Consider the following 12,452-nt stretch of genomic DNA (forward strand, 5'->3'; position numbering starts at 1 on the left):
TTAACCACTTGGCTACCCGACCGCCCCTCATTTGCAGTAGCCCAAAGTCTGCCACTAACTTGGATAAAGGTGGGCTGTTGAACAGCAGCAGAAGTCCAATGTCTGTTAGTAAAAACACACAACAGAGGTCATTGATGTACAAATAGCAGTGCCATAGAACGTAAAATAGGATGCTGTCGCAAACAAGAATCATGACAAGACTAGACAGCCACCCGTTGTTGGGGGTGTGCCATGTTCCCAAGGCAAGCGTGTCCACTAGCCTGTATCAAAGATAAGTTTCTACATGACTTTGTTAAAAAGGCTAGACGCTCTTGCCTCGGGAAGATGGAGATATGTGGGCTGCAATCAAGTTACAGTGGCCTGCAGATTTCTGAAAACATGCAGGCATTTTTATGATAATTCCTTCCATTTCAGCCACAAAACCTAAAGTGTGACGTGTGAACATTGTTTATGGTGCAGTCAGCAAATTTTCAGCTTTAGTGCTACTGTCTGTGATTTTATTGAACATCACTAGAGGTTTATAAGCAAGTTAAAAATGTTGCCAAACCCATGTGCACGGGTATGGTCCAGATCATTATCCAGGTTTTGAATCCATACTCTGTCTGGGCCAGACAAACCAGTGGTCGAAAGAATGAGTAATGTCCCATCTTGTCAGTGTACACGACACACAATCAGCCTGGATGCAATTTGAATGAGTGAGTGAGTATGGTTTTATGCCGCTTTTAGCAATATTCCAGCAATATCACGGCGGGGGACACCAGAAATGGGCTTTACACATTGTACCCATGTCGGGAATCGAACTCGTGTCTTCGGCGTGACGAGCGAACGCTTTAACCACTAGGCTACCCGTCTGCCCGATGCACATTGAAACCTCCATTTCTGATATCGTCAACTCCTCCAACAAGCATGGACTCTGGGATCCTGCTATTTTGACCTGAAATCTCATCTCAGTCATGGGCAGCCTTATGGGTCAGTTTTTTTTCAGTTTTTCTGTTTTGAAGAGAGTGAGTCTCCCTCAATAGTATCTTAGTCCTATGGTAACACTACTTTCTAGGGCTGGGCTGGGCTGGGTAACTCGGGTAGTCGGGTCGTGTGGGTACTGAGAAGGACCCGGGTACCCACAGCACTACCCAGAACCGTGGTTAGTCATGTGATATATTGTTTAATGACAAAAAGATCTGGAACTATATGGTTACACTACAAATCACAAATGTTCACATTTCATTCTGACTTTTATATGTTTGAATAAAGAAAAAAGTTCAGGCAACTTCAATGTATGCATGGCCAGATCATTTTATACGTGTATCTAAATACATATTGTCCAGGGCTACGCTCAAACTATGCACAATTGGACATTTTGTACCTATCTTTTGAGACCTACAGCAGTGACCTAGGTAGGATTGGGTAATAGGGGGGTGGGAACACGGATAGTAAATTTGGGCTCGTCCCAGCCCTTCTTTCAGTACCATACGTCATACCATCATTTTGGCCTCAACATTTTGCAGTACAACAATCATATTTATGTACTTTTTTCATCCATGGTCGTGACTGATCCCATATCGCGTCAGTTTCATGCAACTAAGTCAACATATTACATAAACATGCATAAATATCAGGTTCAATCTGAAACAACAACAATCAGCACCAAATTTGCAACTTCTGAAAAATTGGGATTACAAATTTCCCAATTCATGTTAATAACTAATATCATGGTTTTGTAGAGGTACCTTGTATTTCACTGACCAATTTCAGCAAAATAATGATGTTGTTCTGAATTGTCTGACAAGGGCACTTTGGAATCCTGGTTAAATCCCTACATGATATGTTGTACTTACAAATACATGGAAGAGCATATGGCCCTCCATTGTCAGTAGACCGCCTCCATGGTCTAATGGTAGAACTTCCGCCCCGAGAGCGGAAGGTCCGGGGTTCAATCCCCGACCACGTCATACCAAAAGACGTTAAAAGATGGTACTTGTTGATACCCTGTCTGGCGCTTGACATTAAAGGGCTAAAACAAGGACTGGTCGGCTCAGAGTCAGTATACTGTGTATGAGTGGGGTATTCTTGTTAAACTGCGGCATGGTATCTCAGTGTGCTAGCACTATAAATCGGCATCGGTCCGGACTAGTACAAGCAGCCACACACACACACGTGCATGCACGTCGCTATATAAGTGCAATAATCTCGGACGCGACGTTAAACCCCATTTCACCTCACCATTGTCAGTAACATATGACATATACTACTCAAAAGAAGTTAAGGAACATCTGAATCTTTCATATTGCTACAGTACATTATTGCTATGGTCAATGATTGGTCAATGCATAACAGATTAGCAATGTGTTTGTTTGTTGTTTGATGTCGCACTCAGCAATATTCCATCTATATGACAGTGGTTTGGAAATAATCAAGTATGGACCAGACAATCCAGTGATTGACATCATGAGCATCAATCCACCCAATTGGGATATGATGACATGCATCAACCAAATCAGCGAGTCTGATCACCAGATCCCGTTAGTTGTCTCTTATGAAAAGCATAGTCGCCTTTTACAGCTTAAGACCTATTCTACCCCGGGTCTTCAGGGGTCTATAGTAATATGAAAGAATCAGGTGTTCTATAACGACTTTTGGGTAGTATATTTCTGACACCCAGTCCATCATTTTCACAGGATATCAAGTACTTGACCCATCAACTGATAAGAATTCAAGTCAATCAGAAGCTCGTTAAGACCATATTAGCTAATTAGTCCTGAGCCCACTATAACACTTTGAGGTACTTCAGAGACACTGACAGAGAACTGGACCCACTTGCACAAAGCGATCCTAGCGCTAAGATGATCATAACTCCAATACCTTAACATAGGCTTACGATAGTCTAAGCGCTAAGATCACTTTGTGCATGTGGGCCCTGGTCTATATACTTGCCTAGGGACTCTGGGTCATACATTTTTGGTGCCAACATGTCCAAGGGGGGCCGTTGTGGCAACAGACAATAAAATACAAACCATCTGTGACCACTTGTTATACATCGGGACTTACTTGTTTGAATCAATACCTAGTGACTGAGTGAAGGAATTCTGATATGGAGTATCTGGACATTGATTGTATTTCTTATCAGAAATGATTTGGTTTGGTTTGTTGTTTAACGCCACCCTCAGCAATATTCCGGCTATATGACGGCGGTCTGTAAATCATCGAGTCTGGACCAGACAATCCAGTGATTGATATCATGACCAACGATCCATGCAATTGGGATTGATGACATGCATCGACCAAGTCAGCGAGCCTGACCACCCTATCCCGTTAGTCGCCTTTTATGACAAGCATAGTCACCTTTTACGGCAAGCATGGGTTGCTGAAGACCTATTCCACCCCGTAATCTTCATGGGTCATATCATGCTTATCAGAAATGAAATATAAGAGGAATCTTAAGTGCAAGCTTCAGTTTGATCAATTATTCCACCACCCAAACCTTTTTGAGTACAATGCGATACACAGTTGATATTATATCGTGTCTATTTTCCATTTGTATGTGTAAGACTATAAAAGACAATATTTCGCGTCCGGTAATACCCTACATATATGTAAAAATACATTTTATACAGTCTCCTCGCATACATTTATGCATAGTGTCTTACTTCATATGTGGTTTCAAATACATTTATGGCTGCCTCATCACTCATCATAACGACATGTCGACACTGGTATTGGTAATTTGGTAATGGCGAGAACGACAGGTGAGACAAATGACATTTCAATATTATATACCCCGGGGGTGTGCAATTACGAGATCATTTGATCCAACAGACAGAATTGTCTGGTGGAAACCATGTTTGTACCTCGGAGCCAGGCAGCTACTTGGTCAGGACTCCATCCTTCGAACTGGATGTGGGATGTATTCGCCATTTTCATTGAAAGGTTTCTTGAAATTATTCCACTTCCGTGTGATATAAAGTAAGGGACGTAACTCTAATGATGAACCTGTAGATGTTGAAGAAGCGGCTGTTAAATACCCGTTAGACAACGTCATGCGGAACCGCTTCTGATATAAAACCAAATCTACGGTGTTGCTTTTGGATATTGGTAATGTTATTACGAACCTAGATTTGTCCAATGGAATCGTTGTTTTTTTTCACATATGAAAGCTTGTACCAACCTGACGTGAGAAAAATTACGCGTCTATTGTTTCTAACGTTACTGACTTGCAGAGGAGACACATCTTTTTCAGAACCTTCTACAAATAAGTAAATAAAATAAACTCGGAATAACAAATTGTATTAACCATCGGCTTAGAAATGAATATCGTATGAGCACTACTGCAAATCTCACTTCACGCGCACGAGTGTATCGGGTGGCATTGTTGACGTCGTTCGAATCTTATTGTGACGTAAAGACAGAATGACGTCACAATGTTCGCGGTGGCGGTATAATTTGGTTATGATGTCTATCTGATTAGCGCTAAGTCGATCGTAACTCCCATTCTTCAACACTGACTTACAACAACCGTAGCGCTAAGATCGCTTTGTGGAACGGGGCCCTGTATATTTAAGATTTGGCTTTCACTTTGTATGAGTTCATTGGAGTATGAACCTTCTTAGAGTGAGGGCCAAACTGTCGCACGTTCCGACGTTCATACAATGTTTGGCCCTCATTCTTTGAAGGTTCATACTCCAATGAACTCACACAAAGTGAAAGTCAATTCTTATTATTTTTATCACAATTTCTTACCTCAAAGGATGTAGGCCAAGATCTATACACAATTTTATTTAGTATGTGTGACTTCTTGTTTACACTGACAGCCATACAACAACCAGCTATATCGCGGAGTAAAATAGTTCCTAAAAAAGAGAGGTGACATGAACGTGTGGAAGCACAACTTGCTCTTCAGAAACATCTTACGCAACACATGTATTGAAATAATATAGCCATTAGATGAGAACGGTCTTGCATATTTTCAACAGTGAAGACAACACTTTTCAGGACATCCCATTGAAAAGTGTAAATGATGATTATTTCAGTTATGTGTGCATCCTCATCATTTTACGAAACTCGGATCAGAATTCACGTATTTCTGATAATCGTTTCGAAACATAATGATATGTTATGTCAGTCGTAACGGCCGAGAACGGAAGGTCGATGACTCGATCCCCCGCCGCGTCATTCCAAAACACGTTTAAAGATGGTACTTGTTGTTACTCTGCCTGGCTCTCGGTGTGTGTGTGTGTGTGTGTGTGTGTGTGTGTGTGTGTGTCAGAGCCATACAATTGCTGGTAAGTTATCAACCACTGGTTTCCTTGGCGAGGACTTTCTTGTTTGCTGACAGTCGTGATATATTTGGGATATTGCCAAAATTCCCCGATATTGGTGAAATTGGGTTTAACGTCGCGTCCAAGATTATTGCACTTATATAGCGACGTGCATGCACGTGTGTGTGTGTGGCTGCTTGTACTAGTCCGGACTGATGCCGATTAATAGTGCTAGCCCACTGAGATACCATGCCGCAGTTTAACATGAATAACCCACTCAGACACAGTATACTGACTCCGAGCCGACCAGTCCTTGTTTTAGCCCCTAAATGCCGAGCGCCAGAGAGGGTACCATCTTTTAACGTCTTTTGGTATGACGCGGCCGGGGATCGAACCCCGGACCTTCCGCTCTCCGGGCGGACGCTCTACCACTAGACCACGGAGGCGGTCTTGACCAATATATAGCTCAATTAATTGAAAGGAATGAAAAGGCTAGGCGTATTTGTTGCAATATGTAGCAGCTGGTGGGGATTAAAATAGGTCCCCAGCAGCCTTTACTGGTCGTCGGGTGTCTGTTCCGTGAGTTGGTTGATAACTATACTCGTACCGATGACTTGGATCGTCGCTCAAAATATTGATCACTGGATTGTCTGGTCCATACTCGATTATTTACAGGCCTCTGTATAACTGCGATATTGCCTGGTGTGGTGTTAAACAATATAGTTACCAAGTCATTTGTAGCCAACTACTTTAGATTTTCCTACCTCCAGTTCCACTGTGGTAGAAAAAAAGTGTCCAGGCCCCCGGATCCTGAAATTTTGCCAAGCCGGAATTTTGTCTTTAGATTTTGCTTAGCCAAGATTCGGTCTAAGACTGGATCTTGAAACGGTCTCAGCAAAATCTCCATCTTTCTTGCAACAAATGTTGTCTCTTAAAGTTTACACAGGGGCAGTCTTAGGACGTAATAACAAATTTTGTCTTAGACTTAAGATATTCTCATAGATTGAACTTCGTGATCCCCGATTTAAGACAAATTTTTGTCTTAAGTCCAAATCTTAAGAGTTAAGACAAAATATGGTCTCAAGTAAGTTTCATGATCCCGGGGCCACTTGTCCTTGCTTTATAGAATGTAACCTGATTGGTTGGATGCCATTACAATGGATGGTGGTAATCACTGCCCTTTACTGATTTAGCTGGTCCACACTGAAGTAATTACAGACTGATGGAATAAATACGGGGGGCGTTCAAAAAGTTTTGCAACTTCAATATAAGACCAAGTCGCAGAATATCTTTTGCACTTTCTTTTTTCAATATAATCTCCATTCACCTCAATACACTTATTACATTTGTCCTTCAAGCTTTTAATAACACTTTTATAAAAATCCGCAGATTGGCCCTCTAACCACGTGTCAGCCTTTATGTCCTCGTCATCCTGGAAGCGTCTTCCACGTAGGGCAGACTTCATTTGCCGGAACAGGAAATAGTCACTGGGGGCTAAGTCTGGGCTGTAGGGTGGGTGATTTAACTGTTATAATTCACATTCACTTATGGCGGCCTGTGCAATTCTCGACGGTTGAACCGGAGCGTTGTCATGCAAAAATAGAATACCACGTGTTACCATCCCACAGGGTTTCTGGCGAATAGATTTTCGCAATTCTTTCATTACGTTAGCATAATACTGTCCATTGATTGTAGTTTTTGGTGGCATGTAACCAATAACTACTATGCCTTTTGCATCCCAAAATATGTAACAAATCACTAATATGCCTCTTGCATCCCAAAATATGTTAGTCATTACATTGCCAGCCGAAGAATTGAGGTGCTCCCATTGCATGGATTACAATTTAGTTTCTGGGTCCCAATAGGTGGATCCATGTTTCATCACCTGTCAGAGGACAAGAAAGAAATCCGGCTTCATCAGCAGTATAGAGATCCAGGAGGTCTCAACAACTTTCAGTTCTCTGATGGCGATCTTGAGCTCTGAGGTTTCTAGGTACCCATCTTGCAGATACCTTGGACATACCAAGATGCTCATGAATAATGTTTACAACAGTTCCAACTGATATTTAGAATTCCTTAGAAAGTTCAGATACTTTCACTCGTCGGTCAGACAAAGTCCTTTCTATAGCAGCAATGGTTTCCGGTTGGGTGGCATCTGAAAGCCTGCCTGACCTTGGGTCATCGTCTATGGACTCCATGCCCCTTTTTAGACTGTAGAGACCAACGACAAACTGTGGAATAGTCAGGAGCATCCTTAGCCAAAACTTTACATATGTGACATGTATTTCTTTTGCTTTGCATCCCTCCTTAGTAAGAAACTTTATTACAGCATGTTGATCATGTTTGAGAGAATCCATGATTGTGACCACTCTTAGGGGAATAAAGCCATCACATCTAACTTATTGTGTCTGGAACTTATGACATGTGTCAACCTGATGTTATGACTAGTGTCACACCTGCCACAAGTTGACATTGCTTGTGTAAACACAAATGCCCAAGTTGCAAAACTTATTGTTGTTTTTTAACTTCTTTTGAGTAGTATATTTGTAATATTGCTGACTGTCAACACCTTTCAGTCACACCGATACTGCTGTATATAGATGTGTACAAGTCACTGGTAAACACACTAGCACATCCAGAGGTTGGGCAGGATACACATGAAGATGAGGCCAGCCCTGTCAATTCACCTCTGAACAGATTTCATTTGTATAAAGAAATTTCACCGAGTGAGGAAACCTGATGGAACAGCTCACTCTTCAGAAACGCCATAAGCATAGGTAAGGATCTTGACACAAGGATTATCAAGGAGAATTTAGGATTTGAACCGACATTCAGTGGTTCCTGGTAAAACTAAACTCTGCAGTGTCTTGGATCAATGACAGTGGGGGAGCCCTCTGTATGCGTGTTTTCTTTTGTTAAGGGATGGCCACCCCCCCTTTTTCTAAACATCTGATTACTTTTGTGTAAGGGCAATACATATCATAACATTTTAATCTTTAAAATTAATAATATCTTACATAAAGTGTTTGTTATTGTTTTTAGTGGACCCCTTCCCCCTGAAGTTACGAATGGCCCAAATACTACTCCCCACCTTTCTTTTTCTGAACTCCTCAAACTATTCTTGAATGCATCACTGACGTGAACATGCTGGATTTGCTAATATACATATCCCAAAGAGAACATCATTATTTTTTCAACTTGCTGAAAAGTCAACCTCGTAATGGTTAAAGTCTTCGCTCTTCATGCCAAAATCCTGAGTTTGATTTTCCCCACATGGGTACAATGTGTGAAGCCAATTTCTGGAGTCACCCACCATAATATGATAGTGTGTAAATCACACAGTATTGATTTTATCCCAAACTTTAGATGATCCGGGTGTCAGAATAGTTCCCCAGCAACCTATGCTTGTCATAAAAAGTGACCGAATGCACTCGGTGGTCAGACTTGGTGACTTGTGGCCTTGTACACAAATCACGATCCATTTGTCATATGGCTGGAATATTGCTCAATGCTCAAAACATAAGAAACAATTCCCTTGTCTTATTGAACTTGTTTATTCAGATGTTATAACAAATAATATTTCCCAAACATCCGATGTATTGATGTCCACAAGCTTCAGAAAGGCTGCCGCCTTACAGCTGGTTAGGTCAATTCACATTGGTTTGTCTATAGTCAGTTTCTCTCTGCATCACACACATACATAAGTAATGGTCTATCTACACACATCTACATCATTCCGGGGGTATTCCTAGTTCCTCGTCTGTCCATTTGGAGGGGTCAGGGTATTCAAAGTGACCCTGAAAACAAACAATAATAGCACCTTATATCATCTTAAATGCAGTTGTGCAGATCAATGCTGACAATGTCAATCACTGCATTGTCTGGTTCAGATTCGATTATTTACACACCACTGTCATATAGCTGGAATATTGCTGAGTGTGGCATTAAATAACAAACAAACATTCATATCAACCCTTTCAAACATAGCTCTGAAATAAGATTGATGATGTTCATGAAGGAAAAGAGAGCTGCTGTCTGAGGACATAAACATGGTGGAGACAGTGATTGGTCAGTCCTTGTATTATTCCCTTAATGCAGAGTGCCAGGGAAGATAACAACAAATGCCATCATTTAATGTCTTACCGGCGTGATGCGGTCAGGGACCTGAAGTACTGTCAAGGAATACCTAGATGAATATTTTAAGCAACTCTATACTACATGAGGTGTAATCACATGATTTCATTTCTGAGGTGAGGTGAAATTGGGTTTAACGTTGCGTCCAAGATTATTGCACTTATAGAGCGACGTGCATGTACGTGTGTGTGTTTGTGTGGCTGCTTGTACTAGTCCGGACTGATGGCGATTTATAGTGCTAGCCCACTGAGATACCTTGCCGCAGTTTAACATGAATACCCCACTCAGACACAGTATACTGACTCCGAGCCGACCAGTCCTTGTTTTAGCCCCTTAATGCTGTGCGCCAGACAGGATAACAACAAGTACCATCTTTTAACGTCTTTTGGTATGACGCGGCCGGGGATCGAACCCCGAACCTTCCGCTCTCCGGGCGGACGCTCTACCACTAGACCACGGAGGCGGTCTCATTTCTGAAACAAGGTATACTTTGGAAATGCCATCTTATAGTCTACTTTTCTTTCCAAGTATTATGTACAGGTTGCATATTTCACGTAAATATCTTCCTTTATTGCCATTAACTTATAAACATGTTTAACTTTCTTCACCATGTTCACAAGACCCAAATAATATGCTTTAAATATTAAGAACATCCTGTTTATCACATGTATTACTTAATGAGATTATAAAGGAAGTAAGTGAACTGCCTTTAACTACCACCAGTCATACCACAGCATCGCAGCTCATTATTATTGTCATTATTATCACAACACCCCATACACGTTTCATATTGATAACTTACATAAAGATGATCTGGCTCAGTTATCAAGTGATAAAGAACCCAGTACCAAAGGGCAAAACCAACTATTTCAGCTTTTATCAACGTCTTCCTAGAGGCTGGAGCGGCTAAACTTCTGTACACCCATCTGAAAATGAAAGAAATAATAATCATTAATTGTCCTTTTCCTATAATGGCCATCATGTCATGGTAATATGTACAACCACTAAAGGAAAGCTGTTATAAGTAACACTAGTACAGCAAAACACTAAACCATGTTGACAAAAATAGCTTAAGTTTTCCTGAAGTTTGGATAATCAAACTTAGCAACATTGGAATCTAAAACGACACCACATATTCTGTGACCCTAGCCCAAATCCTGAATTCTGTTCAGCCTTGACAACTTGGCTTATTGCCTCATTGCCCACATAAAAAAATACAGAAAATGATGTTAATTGCTATGTTAGTGGCTATTTGTCTCAAAGAATTTGAATTTGGTGCAGACTTCCAATTTATAAAAACCTAACACCACCATGTTCGGTTCATTCCCATGAAATATCCTGCATAGAGGCAAACGGGTGCAGGCTAAAACGTCACCGATTTCTGTGGAGAAAACGGCACCGCATTTTGGCAAAAACGGCTACTATGTATCGGGCGAAAACGGCACCTCTATTTTTAAGAACGACAACAACGATTTTTGTCGTATTATATAGGGTTTATTTACATGGTATTTGATGTATTTACATGTCATTTGATGTATGTGATGTATTTACATTGTATTTCCTGTTTTCACAGATAAGTAAATATGTTCATATATACAGTTTTGTGGCATGTCCATCGTTATCATCATCATGCTCTTCACAATATTGGTCCATGTACAACCGAACATTGTGAGAGTACTTGGGTCAGGGAGAGATCTCCATCTCCATCCTATATTTGGAGTAGAGGCTAATTTCTCATGTAAACCTCACAGTTATTGGCGAGGTGCCGTTTTCGCCAATCGGTGCCGTTTTGCTGAGGTGACGTTTTCGCTATAACCCGAGGCAAACATGTCATGCAATTTGAGCTGACACAATGTGTTCATAGCCCGCCAACGATGGTGGTGGATTGTTAGGGAGTAGTGCACTTTACCGGGCGCACTTTTTCAGATCCAATTAGCGCTGTGGGGGCTCGAACGCGCCGGCTCACCGGTTCTGCTAATTAATGCGTTAATTAGCCGACGCTCTACCACTGGACCACAGGAGCTATCACATGTAATCAGTGCTCGTTCAACGGGTCATTAGCATCCCCATTGACATGCTCGCGTAATCAGTAAACAATGAATTGCGCATGCGTATGACGTCACGGTCCGCGCTCCCATTCATGTTTTCTTGAAACCACACCCGCAATTGTTTTTGTTAGCATGACCCACCAATGGGATTAAAAGGGTTAACGCTTGTAAAGGTAAGAATTTATGGCTCACCCTTGCCCAAAGCAGGCTAACCCTAATGACCGAAAACGGGTGTTGGATCGTAAAGACGTGTAAGTTTCCCTAAGACCGATAAACGGGTGTTGGATCGTAAAGACGTGTAAGTTTCCCTAAGACCGATAAACGGGTGTTGGATCGTAAAGACGTGTAAGTTTCCCTAAGACCGAAAAGGGGTGTTTGATTGTAAAGATGTGTAAGTTTCCCTAAGATCGAAAACGGGTGTTGGATCGTGAAGCGAGAGTCACCAGAGCGTGAGGCACGGTAACGGTATAACGAGACAGCGGTGGCACTATAGCGCGGTAATTGGGCGGATGGTAGAGCTCGGGCTGCGCCCGGTAAACTGCACTGTTGCCGATTGTTAACATAGTACATATATATAGAGATGAGATAAATATTAAATCTAATGAAATACATCATCGACAAAAATGACAAACATAGCCGCCTCATCTATTTCTGATTAAACAGTTGAACGTTAAAATGTGCACGAAATCTGGTGGTCTGTAAGGTTTAGATCATGTTTAATAGTTTGCTTTACATGAAGATATTGTATTCGTAGCTTTATAACTTACTGGCCCCCATGCCGAACTGGGACGATCTGTTTACATGCTGTCGATTTAAAGACAGCACCCGCCGTCCTTAAACGCGACAAGAAATACATGACTTTCCCAACGAAATGTTGAAGGGGAAATGGCGTCTATCAAGGTCAAGGTGAAAGAAAATAGTTCAATAACGATTTTTTACATATAAACTAACAGAAGATAATTTTCATATGTATTATCAATATTATTTCACTAAATGCTCATTTTAACCTTCGTAAGCA

General features: G+C 41.4%; 2 protein-coding genes across 3 annotated transcripts in view; both read right to left on the reverse strand.

Annotated features, from left to right (window-relative positions):
* The window catches only part of LOC139474581 (connector enhancer of kinase suppressor of ras 2-like), a 63,059-nt gene extending 59,141 nt beyond the window's left edge, over positions 1 to 3,918 (reverse strand). For both annotated transcript variants that reach the window (XM_071257649.1, XM_071257650.1), the window contains exon 1: positions 3,846 to 3,918. In XM_071257649.1, the coding sequence (XP_071113750.1) occupies positions 3,846 to 3,918 (73 nt within the window). The remainder of the gene's footprint in view (positions 1 to 3,845) is intronic.
* Positions 3,919 to 8,787: 4,869 nt separating this feature from the next.
* Positions 8,788 to 12,329, reverse strand: LOC139475039 (NADH dehydrogenase [ubiquinone] 1 beta subcomplex subunit 2, mitochondrial-like). Its single transcript, XM_071258262.1, has 3 exons — positions 12,202 to 12,329; positions 10,189 to 10,312; positions 8,788 to 9,049 (listed from the first exon to the last, which is right to left on the reverse strand). Exons 1-3 carry the CDS (start codon positions 12,288 to 12,290, stop codon positions 8,984 to 8,986), a joined length of 279 nt encoding a protein of 92 aa, XP_071114363.1. The 5' UTR covers positions 12,291 to 12,329; the 3' UTR covers positions 8,788 to 8,983.
* Positions 12,330 to 12,452: the final 123 nt, after the last annotated feature.

Source organism: Haliotis cracherodii, unplaced genomic scaffold (assembly GCF_022045235.1).
Source record: "Haliotis cracherodii isolate W230 unplaced genomic scaffold, xgHalCrac1.p SCAF_3, whole genome shotgun sequence".
Taxonomy (NCBI): Eukaryota; Metazoa; Mollusca; class Gastropoda; order Lepetellida; family Haliotidae; genus Haliotis; species Haliotis cracherodii.